The following is a 20,018-nucleotide window of genomic DNA, read 5'->3' as shown; positions in this document are numbered from 1 at the left end:
TCATTTATTTGATGAGACGATGTTTGCTCGGGATGGGATAGCGATCATGTGGATGTAAAGTCTTTACTCCACGCATGCTTTCTCGGAATGGGACAACTATCATGTGGGTCACATAAAATATCAACGCTCTCGGTTTTGCACGTATATAATATACCAAAAATTCAACAGTATTGTCCATCGAGTCAATACAAAAACTTTTGTAATATAAAATTCATTTCATGCGTAGGGATTTGGTGGCCACCTTCCCAAAATGTCAATAGTTGTGGGTGTCATCATGGTTTTAAATTTCGGATTTCGGTCGGGACAGACACCGAAACTTTCCGAAACCGAAACATCCGAAATGTACCAAATATCGGTCGAAATTTCCGAAACTTTGGAAGAATAATTGATAAAATAATATTTTTTAATCAATTACCAAATTTCAACCAAAATCGGTAATTTCGGCCGAAATTACCGCTTAGAAAAATGACATTTCGAGAGCTTTTACCAAATTTCAGCCAAAATTTCGTGATTTCAGCTAAAATTTCGGATTTGGTGAGGACCGAAAGTTCGCTCGAAACCAAAATTTAAAACCTTGGGTGTCTTTACATCCAAAAGCCCATCCCCAAAATTTTGCAAAGGTGGCTATCAAATCCCTTGTGTATTCTCATGAAAATACATGCGGAAAAATATAGTAAGGCCCACCTATTTGAATGATCTAACGCATTCATTTGTTAATCCTTCCAGTAGATTATACTATCCCAAATTTTTTTTTGTAGGACAATATTAACCTTTAAATATAATGAACGGATTAGATAGTTCAAAAACTGACAGTGCAAATAAGGATCAGGCTCCTGATGATGCCGAAATCGACTTACCACTATCTAGCAGTGATAGAGGTGTTCCTGTAAGCAACTTGTACTCACAGAAAGTTGTTAGCGGTACCAGAATTATGATATTTCAATATTTAAGCTAGAAATCGGAATCACAGGTAAATTGAAGGGAAGGAGATGGGATTTAGGAGCATTACCAACGAAGAAGAGTGGGAGATGATAGTGACTGAACCTGCTATTCCCAAGCTGGCTACGCACCCCTTTTTTGAGGATCAAGTCTAACGTAGTTCCATTATGAATATGGGGATCCCTTTTATAGATAATAGAGTCCATGATGATTAGAATCTTACTGTTTTAGGAGTCTTTCCTAATTGGTCGACTTCCCCGGGAGATAAGTTTATATCTATTTTCAATAGATATCTTGTTTCCCTGTACAAGTAAGTTACTAAGAATGGGTCTCCTTTTCTTAGAAAGCCACCGCCTTAGGGCCTGTTACTCTTTGAGGGGCAGTTTCCCAAATATGATTGTTGCTAATTATAAGGAGAGGATAAAATTGTATTATCCTTCCTATATGTCGGTTCCTAATCATTCAGAGGTGCCACGTGTCTTTCATCCACAGTTAATGCCGTTTTTACCCCCAACATATTGCCCCCCACTTCCTTGAGCCATGTTTGGGTCGAGGAAGTAGTTTGGAGATTACCTTTGCTCTGTAAGGAGTTTGTTCGGTACCGATAGTGATACGATCAAGCGGCTAAAACTGATCTTCAGCACTCGGCTAGGTGAAACCGAGTCTGATTCATTCAATTCTCTTGTTCATCGCTATTCATTATGGGGAATCGTCAAATCACCCTTGATAATCGAAATGACGGTGTCTATCATAATGACGTGATGGGAAATGGTCTCTTCATAATGGACACCGTTTCTTTGGGCAAGTGAAATCGTGTCACGTGACAAGGAGACTGGAAGAAACCCAAAAGGCGCTATGGCACTTGATAGCCTTTTCACCCTGTTTGGAATTCTATTTATAGGGGTTTTCCTTTCTCTTTTCAACCACCAAATCTTTTGATAAGGACTTGCTTTCTTCCCCATTTTTCTCTCTTCTATTTTTTACTTCAACTATTTTCCTCAAGAACTTCATGGCAGAAAATCCAGATTTGGATCTTTCCGTTCCCGGGCTCTTCGAGGCCCAGGTCGTTGACATCGATGCCATGCCGGAGGCGGGGATTGTCCCTCTGTCACCATTGGAGCCAGTTGCAAAAAGAAACAGGAGAGCCTCCACCGGAAAGGGGGTGGCAAAGCAAGAAGAGATGAGAGGGGAGACCGCTGCACCTTCTTCTCCTACATTGCCGGCGGCCAGAAAGAGGCCGGAAAAAGTTGCACCTCTCTCTCCAACCCAGTCAGATGCCTAGTGCAAGATGTCTGATTTAAAGGGAATGAGGCTATTTGCTCGCAACTATCGACGTTCGGCAAGGCGGGCCAAGGACCACAGCATAGCATTCGCCGGTCGGTTCGTGGAACTGGCGCAGGAGGTGTGCGACTTGGAGATGAAGGTGGCTCTGTAGGAGGATGAGAACGCGGTGCTGTACGCCCGCGTCGTGGAACTATCGTGGAACGCCGGTCCCTCGGGAGCTCCCTCCGCGGTAGAGCCTACCGAGTGATATAGCTCGGTGCCCTAGATTCTGGTCTCGTTGTCGAGGAGGCGAAAACATTGTTCTTTGTAACTTTTGCAGAATCCGGAAGAAACCCAAAAGGCGCTATGGCACTTGATAGCCTTTTCACCCTGTTTGGAATTCTATTTATAGGCGCTATGGCGCTATGACACATGTTTCCTTTTAGAATGGTAACCTTGGTTTTTCCCGCCCAAGGGTTTTTACCCCATATATAAAGCGTTTTATCTTCCTTATTTTTCACTCAAAGCCTTTTTTACTATTTGCTTTTCATTCGAAGAGGGTGCCAGAGAATAGCAAACTTCTCCTCGTCTTGAAAAGTTTACCTCGCGTCTAAAATCAGTAAGTCTTTCTTCCTTTTTCATTTTTCTTTCATTTCTGTTCTCAGAAATGTCTGGAGCCACAGACTCGCAGAACCTTTCAGTCAGTGTAGGTCACATGGAAAACTCTGAATCTCCTCATAGGGTAGATTCAAACGAAGAGGTTAGGGATCAGGCTAGCGTTAGCGAGCCACCGGCTCTGGCAAAGTCTAGCAAGAAAAGGAAATCTAGTAAAAAAGAGAAGGTTCCAAAAGTATCGAAAAGGACAAGGACTGACTCGGGGGCTACCACTAGTGTTTATAGACCCCGTCAAATCCCTGCTGGCCTGGTGATGAAGAAGTGGATAGGAGAACAACATGTTTCTCTGGTCAGAGAGTCAGCCGACTTTTTTGAGGCCATGAGGGATGTCGGGGGACCCCATAGGCTGAGGTAGTCGCGACTCAGGTTTGTACTCTGATAGGGAAGGACGTAGATGACATTCGTAATGAGTAGGTTATTCCCGATGACTATTCCATTTTCGGATACCCAGTTCCACCGAGTGAGCCTGTGAAAGCTCGGTTTCGGGCGAAACGGCTTTCTATCTAGAAGCGTTCAGGGGGGTTTACGATTCCCCTTAATAGAAGTGATCCCTCAGTTATTTGGGTTCTACGGGATCGCTCCCTCCCAGATCTTCCCAAATAGTTGGAGAAACCTACTGGCCTACTTGGCCAAAAGCAAGATTTTGAATGCCGATGTATCAGTCGATATCTTCCGTCGGTGCTTTGAACTGGTGGATGATGGGGAATGGTTGACCATCACACATCGTCGAAACATTATGATCGGAACTAAGACCCCTTCTTCGATTAAAGGTTGGAAAAATGAGTTCCTATTCATTCGGCCACCTACCCATGCTGGATGGGATTTCCCCTTCGATTGGAGGAAACCCTCAGCCGACAACTTAAGTGTTTTGCCGAAGCTAGGAGACATGAGGAATAAGATATTTGAGTCTATCTCATCAGGCTTTAAAATTGACACCCGGGAGTTCAAAGACCAAGAAAAGCTCATTGAATATGGATTGTACCGCAAGGTTATTCGTCTCAGAGTCTCCATCAAAGGAGTTGGATCCTCAAAGAGCGGTAATCCTCGCTTCCGTACATATTCATTCAGTTACACCCCTGTTGAAGAGTCTAATAATTACTATACTCCTTCTTGCAAGAATGTCTTCTCAACAGGCCGAGGCTTCCAAAAAGGATGAAGCTAAAAAAGAGATTGGAGTTAGAAAAAATAGGGCTCCTAAAAGGCCCGAGGTTTCTTCGCTACCGACTCCCGTTATATCGGTAGCAGCATTAGAGAGGGCTCGAAGAGCCAAATATGGAGGAAACCCACCCGGTACCTGTAAACACCCCATTTTGACCGGACCTTTTTCCTCAAAGTTGGATAAATTCATGAAATCGAATAAAATCCCAATCCCGAAATTCCCAAAGAAGTGGGCCCCAAATGCAGAGAAAACCCGAAATGGTACTAACACTTCAAAAAGAACCCCTACAAAATTACATGAAAATGAGCAAAAATGGAGAAAGCGACTAGTTGAATGTGTGTGGCTATCAAAATTAAGGTTAAGTAATAATATCATTTGTAAATGAAAGGAGTGGTAATTTAGACAAGGGAGGTGTGCCAATATCAATCCCTTGTGGTAAGAGAGAAATGATATAATCGCCCATTCTCCTTACCTGGACCCCTCTTGGGAGTGTACAAGAATAGTCAAAAATGCTTTGAAGGGCTGCCCAGGGCAAGGAGTAGGGGTGCAAATTTCTCATTTCTCTTTACATGAGGGGGGTTGAATTAGAAAATGAATGGGTTGTCCAGGAGAAAAGAGGTCGAATATGGCATTTCCTTGCCAATCAATTCCTACCCGAGCCCCGCCCCCCCCATAAGATAAAAGGGCAGTCATGAGTATATGTAAAGGGGACTGACTAGAGAAGAAATGGGGGGGGGGGTGTCGAATGTCTCATTTCCTCTTTAAAAGAGAAAACAAGTTAGGGTTTACAGGGGAGCCCAATTTTTTGAAAAAGGGAGAAGGGCAGCCTCAAGAGAGAAAAAGAGAGGAGCCTCATTTTTGTAGAAAAAAAAACAGAGAGAGAGAGAGAGAGAGAGAGAGAGAGAGAGAGAGAGATTGCAGAGAGAGGGAGAGTGCTTCTCCTCCGGCAAGGGTGCCGGAGCTCCGGTCGCACCGCACCACCATCTCTCCATCCCAATCCCCAACTCCTCTTCTTCTCTTTCTTCTGCTACTCTTCCTCCACTGGCCCTAGCTCTATCTCTTTAACCCCCCCATCTCATTTTTACCTCCTCATCTCCCACCTCCACTCCTCAAAACCCCCAATCCGACCACCAACCGCTACCATCTTCTATCTCTTCACCCTCACCACCAAAACCCTCTTCTTAAGAACCCATTCCAAACCATTAAAACCCAAGATTCCCTGCAAATCCCCCATTTTCCGGCCATCTTCTCCGATCCTCCTACCGGAATCCGGCAACCCACATCCCTCTACCACCAACATCTCCACCACCCCATTCCCATTTCCCTGCAAAATCCGAAACCCCAAAACCTATTTCATTTTCCCTCAAACCCATATCTATAAACCCTACCCTATTGAAACCTCAACTTCATCTTCCCATCTCTATCATTTCATTGCCATCTCTCCCACCTCCATTTACCGGCCAAATCTTTTGGAAAACCTATCGGAATCCTGCCAACCCCATCTTCAATTTTCTCCACCATTTCTTCACGGCCATTTTCTTCTTCTTTATCTCCACCATTCTCAGCCATTTCTTGTTTCCACTTCTTCAAAACTCCCATATAAACCCACTTCAAAACCTATTTCTGCTAAAATCCCATTTCCACCACCATCAACCATTTTCGCCACCTTCACGGCCATTTTCTCCGGGCATCTCACCCAAATCCGGCCGACTACCATCTCAGCCTCAATCTCCATCTTCTTCTAGCCATTTCTTCACCTTTCATTTCTCCCCTCATCACTACCAAAACCCACCTTCTCCTTCATTTTTCCTCTTTCTCCTCTGCAAAAATCCAAATCCCCAAAACCCAATTTCATCTCCAACACCCTTTGAAGCCCATCTATCTTAGAACCTAAATTAGCTAACCCTAGCTGGTGTCGGTGGGATTTCACCTAAATCTGGGCCACCTTGCTGCAGACTTATCCCTTCTAGGATCTAATTGGAACAACTGAGACGTGAATCTTGGTTGTTTCCTTGGTGGTGGTGTTTTTCTTGACACCAAGTACTGCTTTCTAATCGTCTCTTTCCCGGCAATTTGTGCAAATCAGGTAATATCTCTAATTTCACTTATATTATTAAGAATTACATGGTTGCTTATCTTGTTTTCTGCTGTGGTGGCATTGCTTCTGGCTTTGGATGTTAATTTGACCCTTGAACGCAAGATGGCAATCTTATTTTCTGTGATGAACGGATGGTGGAGGGATGTATGCTTAACTGATGTAGGAAATCAGGTTATTACTCTACTCCATGTCATGGGTATGAGTACTATCTGATTTCACAGGAGACCCCATGTCGAGGGTTTGTTTGTGTGTATCACTTGATTTTTGTTTCTTTACCCTATGTTGTGGGTATTACTGGATGGATTTGTTTTCACTTATTTCTGGAGCATCTGTAGATTCCTGGAGTTTGACATTTTCATATATTTCCTGAACCTTTCTTTGGTTGAGTTAACCATTGGTTTCTATATTTTGATTTGAAAATAGCATGTGTTAAGTAGATGATGTTTCCGGCATGACTGGTTTTGTTATCTGATCCCTTTTGGATTGGTTCTAATACCTGATCATTATGAGGATGTTCCCCCAATCCCTTGAATGACATTTGCAGGCTCAAGATCTTGGCAGCAAAGCAAATCCTAGTATTTGTTAAGACATGCAAATATTGAATTCATAATCATGGTTTGAAGTTCTGCATTTTAAACCACAAATAGTCTCCAACCATTGGAATTGTGGCATCACTTATCCCATGACATCAGTCTGTAGGAATTATTTCTCATGCATAGTCCATATGTTTGTTTTGGGGCTAAATTTTTCAACTGTGTGGACTTGGAGGTTTGACATGTTGGGTATGGTCAAGGCTTCGGTATGTGTCTGATGATGGCTGAATTTCATAATTGCAAGAAGTCAGGACTTCAATATGTGTATGAGTGTCAATATATGTGATTGAGAATAAATATGTGTGTGGTCCATAGCTTGTTTCAGCCTAGTACATTTGTATTTCAGTTTCTGCCCTGTGCCTTTTACAGATTCGATCCAATTCAGCCCTTGTTTTTTACACAATGCAGCCCTTAGTTTGGTCCCAGTTTTTCTGTACTTAATAGCTATACTTTACATTGGGATAATATATATATATATATATATATATGAGGAAACTGTTGGTGAGCTTAAGCTCACCAAACTTATGGTGAGCTAGCTTGCCCAATCACATGGGGGCCCACTTTGTTAGGATGATCCAAACCATTCATTTGAAAGTCCCTTACATAGATGGGGGGTGTACCAAAAATCAGCTCCATAGGATCATCCTAACCCCTCCATTTGTGGAGAACAAAAATGGACAGACACAAATCTGCCCCATTTTTGTCCTTCACAAATGGAGGGGTTAGGATGATCCTATGGAGCTGATTTTTGGTACACCCCCTATCTATGATAAGGCCTTGCAAATGAATGGTTTGGATCACTCCCCAAAATGTGGGACCCATGTGATTGGGCAAGCTAGCTCACCATAAGTTTGGTGAGCTTAAGCTCACCAACAGTTTCCTCTATATATATATATATATATATATATATATAGACGTTGTCTTGCATGTTCCTACACTATATGGTTCTGATTGACATTTGTTTGGAAGCATATATAGATGTTGTTCTACAGGTTCCTGCACTTTACAATTATGACTCGTATTTGTTCAGATATATGGGGGTTGCTGCCCTATCAGTTTTCACATTCCCAGGTTATGTTTTGGGATTGGTCATAAGCATATAGCCACTACTTTACAGGTTTTCACATTTCATAACCATGTATATGGTTGTTGCCCACAGGTTTATACACTCATATTGTGATTACACTCAGCCACTGTCCCATTGGTTTATGCACTAGTTCAGTCATTCACTGGTTCAATTTTACTATTTTTGTATTGGATAATATGCTGATCTTTTATAGTTTTGGCATTGGGGGTTCACTCTAGTTATTCATACATTGTAAAGGTACAATGACATGCTCAAATGTTTACTCCTTATCTGTTTGGTTTGAATACATAATATTTGGTGCGCTGGTGAGGCATATGGTGATTTCATAGTGTTTACAGAACTTATTTCTTTGTTGGGCGATGAAGGCGTTAGCCCAAGCCCATTCTTAGAGGATTTGCTCAGTCCAAGTAGCAGTTCCCTCTTTTATTTAGTGGGTCAGTCCAGCCTTTTATATACCATTAGACATAGTAGACTTACTTAGTCTTTTGAAGACCCTTAAACCTTAGGTTTCCTTCCTCTTTGTAGAGACAAGCTATGTCTCAACAGAAAGGTCAATCCTTTAGGAGACTATCTTGGTCTCATTACAGAAGTCCGCTCCTAGGAGACAGGCTTTGTCTCTAGAAATTCCCCCTCTTGGGAGGCTTGTATAGCCTCGTTTGCGGGGCGCCCTTATAGGTATAAGACTAACATAGTCTTTTTAGTCGCCCTGACCTTGCCTATCATTGCTAGGGTGATGATAGGGATACTTTGAGCCCTCCTTTGTATATAGGAGACTTGCCCAGTCTCATCAGAACCTTTGTTTACGTCATTTGTGTATAGGAGACAAGCCTTGTCTCATGTAGAGAGTTTTCCCTTTAGGAGGCTTACCTAGCTTCATGTTAGAGTGGCCTCCTCTTTTTAGAGCGAGTCTTTGACTTGGTAGTGTTATTAGAGAGTCTCTGACTCATTTGTGCTTCCTCCCTAGTGTTATTAGTTAGGAGTTTTTTATATTAGAGACTAACTCAGTCTTATTAGAGCTTTGCTCGTTTGAGATCTTAGATTAGTTTTCTCTGTTCTTGGGACACTTCTTTACTTGTTGTGGATCGTCTCGTTGAGGCGGTAGTTGCTTGTTCGGGGTTTCCCCTTTGGATTTAGGGCTTTGCCCTAGTTTGTGGTTGTGCTTGTGTGTTCCCTTTAAGATTGAAAGCATTTAAAGGTCCAGAGCATTGGAAAAGCTTTAAAATCCAAAAAACATTAGAAATTTGAAACTCAAAAACATTTGAAAACTTTAAAAATATCAAAAATATTTGAAAAGCATTAAAAAACCTTAAATCAGCTAAAGTGTTGAGTTTTATAGCGTATTAGGAGAGTTCGTTTCGAACTATGTTGGCTTGATCCTCTCTCACGAGGTACGTAGTGCAGCTTGGGATCTTTATCCCAAGTCCAGCCAAACTTTGTAAATAGACTTTTTAAATCTTTCAAAAAAAATCGTTCAAACGACTTTAAAACCTTGTTTTCAAAAGGATCTTCCTCTAGAGTTAGGAGTTTGTCTACATAGAGAGTTTTAGAGTTAGGAGTTTGTCTTTTGTTGTGTGCTTGTTGTGTGTTTGTGTTAGAGTTAGGAGTTTGTCCTGGCTAGGAGCGCCTCCGTCCGGTCAGTTGGCGATTCACATCGCTGACTGATGACTAGGTCTTGGATACGTTAGTGATCCCATTATTTTCCTTAGGACGCACAGCCTAGTTATACATAGGTTGTAGGAACCATCTGCATTAGCTTAGGGCTAACCTGCATTTAATTAGGCCATATAGGGTGTCCTAAAATCCACAATCCACTAGAATTTAAATAATCGCACAAGAAGCTTTAAAAACTAGTCCGGTCTTTTAGGTCGAGTCTAGGATAGAGGTCCAGGTGTCTTAGGCATCATAGCTTAGAATAGGTGCGAAGAACTACGTTGCCTTGATTCTTGCGGAGGCGGGGATACGTAGGCTTCTTTGGATGAACATCAGACCATCCAAGAGCTCGGGCAAAATCGTTAGAGTCTTAGGGTCTGTTATTAGCACCTGAGGGTTTATGTTTGCATATTGATGATGATTTTCGCATAGGATCATAATAGCGTGTGTTCATTTTCTTGCTTACTTACGTGCTTAGCTATAGCATTTACCTACTTATGTGTTTTACCTACTTCCTTAGTTGCAGCTCTTACCTGCTTGGCTGTTAGTTCTCACATGCTTAGCTGTAATTCTCTATCTTCATTAGGTTACTGATTATTATCCTTTACTATCATGTACTGATGTTTGCTCATTGCGCAGGTTTACCTTCTTAACTATAGCGCTTTACTGCTTTTACTGCAATTGCTATCTGTCATTTACTGCTTTCTAGATGAGATGTGTTAGGATTTTATATTAGGTGCTATATATTCGCCCCTTTGTAGATAGGCGCTATGTGCACGCCATAGGTTTTTATTACTGCAATTGCTATCTGTCATTTATTGCTTTCTAGATGAGATGTGTGAGGATTTTATATTAGGCGTTATGTATTCGCCCATTGTAGATAGGCGCTATGTGCACGCCATAGGTTTTTATTATTACAATTGTTATCTGTCATTTACTGCTTTCTAGATGAGATGTGTTAGGATTTTATATTAGGCGCTATATATTCGCCCCATTGTAGATAGGCGCTATGTGCACGCCATAAGTTTTTATTACTGCAATTGCTATCTGTCATTTATTTCTTTCTAGATGAGATGTGTTAGGATTTTATATTAGGCGCTATGTATTCGCCCCATTGTAGATAGGCGCTATGTGCACGCCATAGGTTTTTATTACTGCAATTGCTATCTGTCATTTACTGCTTTCTAGATGAGATGTGTTAGGATTTTATATTAGGCGCTATATATTCGCCCCTTTGTAGATAGGCGCTATGTGCACGCCATAGGTTTTTATTACTGCAATTGCTATCTGTCATTTATTGCTTTCTAGATGAGATGTGTGAGGATTTTATATTAGGCGTTATGTATTCGCCCCATTGTAGATAGGCGCTATGTGCACGCCATAGGTTTTTATTATTACAATTGTTATCTGTCATTTACTGCTTTCTAGATGAGATGTGTTAGGATTTTATATTAGGCGCTATATATTCGCCCCATTGTAGATAGGCGCTATGTGCACGCCATAGGTTTTAATTATTGCAATTGCTATCTGTCATTTACTGCTTTCTAGATGAGATGTGTTAGGATTTTATATTAGGCGCTATGTATTCGCCCCATTGTAGATAGGCGCTATGTATTCGCCCCATTGTAGATAGGCGCTATGTGCATGCCATAGGTTTTTATTACTGTAATTGCTATCTGTCATTTACTGCTTTCTAGATGAGATATGTTAGGATTTTATATTAGGCGCTATGTATTCGCCCCATTGTAGATAGGCGCCATGTGCACGCCATAGGTTTTTATTATTGCAATTGCTATCTGCCATTTACTGCTTTCTAGATGAGATGTGTTAGGATTTTATATTAGGCGCTATGTATTCGTCCCATTGTAGATAGGCGCTATGTGCATGCCATATGTTTTTATTATTGCAATTGCTATCTGTCATTTACTGGTTTCTAAATGAGATGTATTAGGATTTTATATTAGGCGCTATGTATTCGTCCCATTGTAATTAGGCGCTATGTGCACGTCGTAGGTTTTTATTTCATTATTCTGTTATTTGCCTGGCATTTTGTTTATTCCTTATTTCATTTACTATTCATGATTAACTGTTAATTTTAGATTTCCTTTCCTGCACAGACTTATACCTGTAGTTGTAGCATGCATGTGTTCGTCCACCAGAACTTAGACACCTATTAGGCATGTCACTAGTAACCTAGCTATTCTTATGTGACATTTATTTTGGTTCTTTTGTGTGTGCTTATTTTCATCTCTGAGACATGCATGATTAGATAGACGTTTTCTCGGAGATGCGTGTTCCTATTTCACATGATTTTCGTCTAAAACTCTTCAAGGTTAATAATAAATGGCATAAGAGACCAAGTGTTCGCACTCGGCCGAATTGGGGGTGCTCTTCGGACCTTCTCCATTCGTCATCAGGCACGGACCTTCTGTATCTTTGGTTATCTGTTGCAAGCAGAGCATTTATTTTTTGTTCCATGGCGTATCCATAGATGGCGACTCTGAGTTATTTTAGGTGCGTCTTGGTTTCGAGCCTTGGCTCCGGATCAAGAGATATCTCTTTCTTTTTATATCGCCACTCGTGCTATGTTATGAGGGTGGCACCGTTTCGAGAGTTCCTGGGTGGAGCTATCCTTCACATTGTGGAGATCTTAGAGGATTGCAGGAGGGATCTCGCGTCCCTCGCCACGGGTCCTCTCAGATCGGGGTCCACAATACCGCCCCACCTCGGACCTCTCTTTTTAGGAAGTCGAAGGAACCGTCCGGAGGAGAGAGATCGGAACCGGCGAAAAAGCTGAAGGAGGATACTTCCGGGACACCAACCGATGGAGGTGCTGGCGATCTTTCCCCGTCCGTTACTGTTGATGGGAGTAGACAACGCAAGTTCTTTTTCACCGGGTTGAGATAACAGAAGAGGAGGCCAAAGTACAGGGCAGGCCGTTCGTGCCTTCTTGAAAAGATGGAGACAAAGATTCTGCTATTCATAACCAACGGGTCGGGGTGGAAATGTGCCTGAATAGCGTGCTTCTGAGGGATAAGGAAGAGTTACGGAAGCTAAGTGCCGGGGCTTTAAGCCGTTCCTTCCTCTTTCATTCTTTTTTTTTATCCCGCTCGGGCTTATACCCCGCTATCTTTTGTTAGATGAACGATCTCAGTGCCATGGCTTCCAACCGCATTATGGACACTTTAGCGGACAATCTAAAGCTTAGGGACGTGGTTAGCGGTCTAGAAGGGAAAAACCGTACTATGGAAACCCAAGTGTCCGAACAAAGGGAGAAAGAGAAGGCCCATGAGAAGACTATTGCTGCACTTCGGAAGGATTTAGGGGACACCCAAAAGAAGCTTAAAGACTCAGAGGAGGCTCTCAATGAATTAGACCAGGAGCAATTGGTCGTTGCAGCAGAGGCGGTAACCAAATTTAAGGAAAGTGTGGATTTCGGCTTCGAAGTGGCATTCCACGCCCTCGAATTTGAGGTGAGAGGGTTCGAAGAATGTAAGAGGGAAGTCTTGCAAATTATGCCTGATTTACCGATGGAGCGCTTCACCGCCCCAAAGACCGATACCGTCTTCACTGATTCTCTGCTCGTGACTGAGTTAGATCCGCCTCCTACTAACGTTTAAAGTTCTCTTTTTGGATGCGCTTGAAGCGCAAAAACTTATTTTATTGGTTTGTAATATTTGCCTCATGGTGGAGCATATACTTTCTGGTGTTATGCTTTTGTTAGCACTTCTTGGTATTTACAAGTACTTTTTATTTATGTTTATATAAATACGATGCACGAGTTCTATTCCTCGCCCCTATAGGGGGGAATGAGGATCGCGCTTTTGATTTCGTGAACCTCCTGCTTTTCCTCTGTGAGGGGCAGGGTTTTCCCTTATTACTCTGGTAATTTCCTCTCTCATTCTTATTTAAAAATAAAAAAGGGGAATCAAGGTAAAGAAGTGGCCGGACATTTAGTCCGTGCTTTTCTTACGAGAAGTGGGCCGGACCTTTCGTCCTATTCCCATTTTATTTAGGGATAGGCTCTATTGTTCCTTTATAAAGGTAATAATTTTCGGGTATTCCCTTTTGTGCTTTGTACGTCGGTCGTCTTTCTTCGATTGATCAATTCGAAGTAGACTGACCCGCCCTCCTTTATAAGGAGGGAACTCATATCCAGTGATATTTTTAGTGATATCCGGGATGATCAACCTCAGTCGCACTTTACATACAATCTGGTTGCTTCTAGGCATCGAGCCCTCCTGTCTAATGGGTCAGACGAGTGCCTCACTCTACTCGACAGGTTTAAATACTCTGTCAGTGTTCATTAACCTTAAGAGGTTAATTGATGTAATGGCATCGAGTCCTCTTGTCTAATGGGCCAGACAACTGCCTTACCCTACTCGATCGACTTATTTGCTCGGTCGGTGGGCATTAACCTTAAAAGGTTAATTGATGTAGTTTATATTTTTGAAACATAGGTATGTAAGGGCTTTGTCTCTACCCATTTTTAAAGGTTTGACAAGCATTTTACCTTGTTTACTCAGTTTGCCTACACAATTAGTGGGGGCTGAAATTATTTATTTAATATTTTGCAAGCATGTATAGAAACATATAGAAACATAATATGAACACTTTTGAAACAAATTTAAACTTTATTTCATTAAGCTAAATTCCTTATCACATCCTTTCAGAAGAACTGTTTCTACTTATTCCTGCGTTTGAAAAAAGAAAAACACAGTAACAAAAACTAATCAAAGAAAAACTAACTAGACTTACTGATAGAATTTCCTTAGGTTATGCATATGCCATGTCCTGGGGATCGGTGCGCCATCTAGATTTTCCAATTGGTAGGCTCCTGGCCGTAAGATCCTTATAACTCTGTAGTGCCCTTTCCCGTGAGGGGGCGAGTTTTCCGGCATTCCTTGGGTCTGAAACCTCCGCCCTTCGAAGTACCAGATCTCCTTCCTTAAGAGTTCTTTCTTTCATCCGATGGTTATAGTACCGAGCGACCCTTTGCTGGTATACGGCGACTCTGATTCGAGCTTTCTCCCTGGTTTCTTCAACGAGGTCCAAGCTGCTTCGCATGAGTTCGTCGATCGTATGTTCATTATAGCACTCGACCCTTGGAGAAGGGATGGCTATCTCAATTGGAATTGCTTCGACACGGAATGCTAGGTTGAATGGGGATTCATCTGTTGTGGTGCGTGGAGTAGTTCGGTAGGCCCATAGGACATTGGGTAACTCTGACGCCCAAGTATTTTTGGCGTCTTCAACTCTCTTTTTAAAACTTTGAAGCAGAATTCAGTTGGTTACCTCGACTTATTTATTTGCTTGTGGATGTCCGACCGAAGTAAATCTTTGTTCGATCATAAGTCTTTCGCAAAAATTCCTGAATTGTTCACTAGCTAATTGGGGCCCATTGCCGGTAACTAATAGTCTTGGTATCTCATATCTGCATATAATGTCGTGGTAGAAAAAGGTTTATGTCGCCCTAGAGGTGGCCTTTTTTACTGCTTTGGCCTCTCCCATTTGGTGAAATAGTCTATCGTGACATATAGCATCGTATGTTCGCCGACTGATGGTGGAAAGGGACCTAATAGATCCATTCCCCACATCACAAAGGAAATTGGCCTGGAGATAGGGGAGTATTGGGTGGCTGGTTGGCAAGGTACCGATGAAAACTTTTGGCACTGTTGGCACTTCTTGACATAGTTCTGGGCATCTTCCAGTATGGTCGGCCAAAAGAATCCTCGGCGAAGGATCTTATGAGCCAGCACCTCGCCCCCCGAGTGATCTCCACATATGCTTTCATGTACCTCAGCCATTGGGTCGGAGACACTTTAATAGTGGCCAAGAAAATGATCGTTTATAGAGCACTTCACCTTTCAGGATGTAAATGGTGGATTTGGCAGTAATTCTCCTTGCTTCCTTGCGGTCTTTTGGCAAGGTACCGTTTTTTAGATACTGTATTATGGGATCCATCCAGCTGGGTTCATGATCAATATGAGTAACTTCTCTCTCTATGCTAGGACGGGAGAGAACCTCAGTATACATGTTCCCCCAACTAGTGGTTTCCGAGGAGGCCATTTTGGATAGGGCATCGGCTCTTGCATTAAGGGTTCTAGAAATCTGCACAATCTCAAATTCTTTGAAAAGGATAATTTTCCCTCTCACCTTTTTCAGGTATTTAATCATCCTTCAATCTTTTGCATCATAGAATCCACTAATATGTCCAACAATGAGTTGTGAATCACTATGGGATTTTAGTCGGTCGGCTTCCAATTTAAGGGCTAATGCCAATTCGGCCAGGAGTGCCTCATACTCAGCCTCGTTGTTGGAAGCATCAAAGTTGATTTTCAGAGCATATTCCACTACAAATTTATCAGGTCTGGCCAAGACTAATCCTGCTCCTCTTTCGCCTGCATTGGCTGATCCATCGACAAACAACATCCATGGATATTGTTTTTCTTGTTTATCTTTTATCTCCTCCTACCCCTCCAAGTCTTTGGTCGGAGCCGTGCATTCTACCACAAAGTCGGCAAGTACTTGTGACTTAATTGCGGGGCGAGGTCGAACTTGTATGTCAAATTCGCCAAGTTCTACCGCCCAATTGATTAATTGTCCTGAAGTGTCGGGTTTTTGAAGGATTTTGCGCAATGGTTGGTCGGTAAGAACAACTACGGTGTGGGCTTGAAAGTATGGTCGTAATTTTCTGGCGGCAATGACTACCGCAAATGCAAACTTTTCGATGTTCTAACACCTTGTTTCGGCGTCGTGTAGTACTCGGATAACATAATATATGGGGTGCTCCATCCTTTGCTCTTGCCTGACAAGTACGGCGCTAATAGCTAGAGAGCTTACCGCTAGATAGAGGTATAACTCTTCATTTGGTAGTGGTTTCATCAACACCGGAGGAGACTGGAGGTAATGTTTGAGTTTTTCGAATGCTTCCTGGCATTCGTTCGTCCATTGAAAATCTTTCATGTTCCTTAGTATCTTGAAGAATGGAAGCCACCTCTCGGCGGATTTGGACATGAATCGGCTCAAAGCCACTATCCTCCCCGCGAGTCACTGTACTTCGTTCACGGTTTTTGGTGGTGTCATATCGAGGATGGCTTGGATTTTCTCAGGATTAACCTCTATGCCTCGTTGACTGACCATGAATCCGAGGAACTTCCCAGAAGTTACCCCAAAGGCGTACTTTGAGGGGTTGAGCTTCATCTGATATTTTCGTAATACCGCGAAAGCTTCCTGAAGGTCGATAACATGGTTCGTAGCTTTCAAGCTTTTAATAAGCATATCGTCAACATATACTTCCATGTTTCGACCGATTTGTGGGGCCAAAATTTTATTCACCAACTGCTGATATGTGGCTCCCGCGTTCTTAAGGCCGAAAGGCATGACCTTATAACAAAATAGTCCTTGTTCTATGACAAAGGATGTTTTGGGGATATCGGGGGAGTACATACGTATCTGGTTATATCCAGAGAAAGCATCCATAAAGCTGAGCATCTCGTAGCCAGACGTAGCATCTATCAGCATATCGATCCGAGGGAGGGGGTAGTGGTCTTTTGGACAGGCTTTGTTTAGGTCAGTAAAATCCTCGCATATCGCCACTTCACGCTCGCCTTTTTGACTATTACTACATTGGCGAGCCACTCTGGATAATGTATTTCTCGGATGAACCCGGCTTGTAGGAGTTTATTGACCTCCTCTTTTATAGCTTTCTGTCGCTCAGGAGCGAAGTTCCGTTTCTTTTGTTTAACGGGTCTATAAGAGGGGACGACGTTGAGCCGATGGACGGCAACCTCCGTCGGGATACCTGGCATATCTAAAGCAGACCATGTAAAAACATTTGTGTTAGTTTTCAAAAAATTGACCAGGTTGGTTTTGGTCTTACCTGTGAGAAGTGATCCAATTTGGACTGTCTGCTTATCGTCCTCTCGAAAAAGCGGTACTTGAGTCAGTTCATCTACCGGTTCTCCGCGCGGCTGGTAATTATCCGAACGTGGGTCCATACCTGCTATTTGGAGAGATTTCTTTGCTTTTTTCACCACTTTGGTGTAATCAGCGTAACAGTTTCTAGCTCTTTCCTGATCTCCTCTTACCTCTCCGACTCCTGCTTTTGTCGGAAATTTGATTTTGAGATGAGGTGTTGAGACGATCGCTTCAAGCTTGTTCAGAGCTAGACGTCCTATGATGGCATTATAGGTGGAGGGGATCTTAACAACTAGGAAAGTTTGCATGATGGTTTTCTGGCGAGGTTCGGTACCGAACGTGACAGGTAGGTCTATCCTTCTTTCGATACGAATCGAATCGCCAGAAAATCCATAGATTGACCATTCTACGGGTGTAAGCTTGTCCAAACCTAGGTGCATCTCTTTAAAAGCATTGTAATGTAAAATATTGACAGAGGTACCAGTGTCTATCATTACCCGCATTGAAATAGACGATAATGAGGCGGACAACAATCGCATCATCATGAGGGAGGTGAACATCGTCGTAGTCTTTTTCGGAAAAGACTATTTGTTCCTCGCTATTAGTAGAATCTGATCACAACTTCTTTGCTGGAGCCTCCACCACATGAATTTGGGCCGCATACGTCTTCTGCCCTGAAATTGTTGGTCCTCCTGAGGCTAGTCCTCCAGCGATTACATCGATGCTTCCTGTAATTCTGAGTGGAGCGTCGGTCATTATGTCCGGGAGTTGTCTAACCTCAAAAATCTGTCTGGTTTGGTTAGTCCCGACGATCGATTGGGTCGGATTAGAAGGACCGGGCATCTTTGGAACCTCGAATTTATGGGAAGGTCCATTATTCTTCGGATTCAACAAGTATTTATCAACACGCTCGAGCCCTACCAACCTTCTGATTTCATTCTTCAGATTATAACAATCATCTGTTATGCGACCATGGTCGCCGTGAAAATGGCAATATTTGCTAGTATTACGCTTCCGACCTGTACCTTTCATCTTTGGTGGCCATTGGAGACCCTCCTTTCCTCAAATTTCATAAAGGATATTTGCTAGGGATGAATTTAATGGAGAGTAGTTGTACCTTTCGAACTGTTACGAAGGAGCGTGGTTACCAGATTGTGATTGTCGATTATCTGATCGAGGAGGTTTAGCCTGACCATTATTCGAACGAGCCTCCTCCTTCTGTTTCTCCGGAGCTTTGGCAAGTCCTAATTCTCTTTCCATGGCGAAAGATTCTTCGTTGTTGACATATTTGTCTGCTACCGCCATTAGTTCCTGGAGATCTCGGGGAGGGCCGATATTCAGGGCTACCTTGAGATCTCTGTCGTGGACAGCCGATTTCATCGCTGCTCTAACCATCTCATGGTTAGGGTCTTTGATTTGTGATAATTCAGCCCTAAGTCGACCTATAAAAGATCGTAAGGTTTCTTCCTTTCCTTGGCGGAGAGCGAGGAGTGCGTCGGCAGGTTTTTTCTGTGGCCGACTATTGGCGAAGTAGGTCACAAACTCCCTACCTAGCTCTCGGAAAGAGGATATGGAGTTAGTTTAAGGTGGCCGTGGCCGTACCAACTATTCGCTCCTCTTTTCAAATATGAAGAGAAGGCGTGACACATAGTTATGTCGTTAGCACCTTTGAATTCTATCGCCCTCTTATAGGATTGAAGATATTCCAATGGATCCATTGTACCATCGTAGAGATCAAGTCTCGATAGGTTGAAATTCGGTATCAATTGAGTCTGTGCTATGGCCTCTATGAATGGTGACTGTTTTTCATTCTCCCATTCAGTTAGGAGGTCCGGTTCGTAAGGTTTCTTAATATGGCACTGCATCTCCCGGACTTGTCGTTGAAGTTCGGCAAGGAGTCTTGAATCAGGAGTATTAACTCCGTCTCTAAAATTTTGATTCGGGTTATCTTTCCCTTGATTCAGGTTTCCCGCGCTATTAGCCCCTTGAGGGACGTTGTTGTTCTAGATCGGAATAGGCCTAAAAGTCAATTTCGATGCTCGTCGATTGTTCGCCTCCCCGTTCCAGTGATTCGGTCTAGGACTAGTAATCGAAATAGAAGGTCGGTGATTTACTGGCCTTCGATTGCGAGGGTTTCTGCCCTCAGGTGATTTGTCTTGTTCTCCTTCTAAATGCGGATTCCGTACTTTCGCGATTAGTGGAGGAATATTGATGTTTTGAACTATCGGTTGGGGAGGGGGGTGGTAAATGTCTCAATATTTCCTGAAGGGCGACCATAACGTTCCCCACTTACGATGCAAGTTGGTTGAACATGGTCATAGTGACTGGAGTAGTATCGTCGTTATTAGGCGTTTCCTTCGAAACTTGATTCTCGGGGATTGTAGCATGTGCATGACTCCTGATCATTACTCCTTCTCCTTGTGGGTTAGCTGCGACAGATTTTAAAGTTTTTGATCTCAAATTCGTCATGGTGGTGCCACGGATGGCGCCAATCTGATGATGCCGAAATCCGCTTACCACGATCTAGCAGTGATAGAGGTGTTCCTATAAGCAACTTGTACTCACAGAAAGATGTTAGCGGTACCAGAATTATGATATTTCAATATTTAAGCTAGAAATCAGAATCACAGGTAA

General features: G+C 42.7%; 1 protein-coding gene across 1 annotated transcript; it reads right to left on the bottom strand.

The window, feature by feature from the left end:
- Positions 1 to 17,032: 17,032 nt before the first annotated feature.
- Positions 17,033 to 17,944, bottom strand: LOC143869902 (uncharacterized). Its single transcript, XM_077376459.1, has one exon. The coding sequence runs from the start codon at positions 17,942 to 17,944 to the stop codon at positions 17,033 to 17,035; it is 912 nt and encodes a 303-aa protein (XP_077232574.1).
- Between the last annotated feature and the right edge of the window lie 2,074 nt (positions 17,945 to 20,018).

The sequence above is a fragment of the Tasmannia lanceolata genome, unplaced genomic scaffold (genome assembly GCF_043159265.1).
Source record: "Tasmannia lanceolata isolate RefF3 unplaced genomic scaffold, GAP_Taslan_0.1 ptg000003l, whole genome shotgun sequence".
Taxonomy (NCBI): domain Eukaryota; kingdom Viridiplantae; phylum Streptophyta; class Magnoliopsida; order Canellales; family Winteraceae; genus Tasmannia; species Tasmannia lanceolata.
Note: the sequence above shows the minus strand (reverse complement) of the source record. Positions and strands in the feature narration are given on the sequence as shown.

Coding starts and splice junctions, on each gene's coding strand:
- LOC143869902 (XM_077376459.1), bottom strand. CDS start 17,944: ATGTTCACCTCCCTCATGATGATGCGATTGTTGTCCGCCTCATTATCG.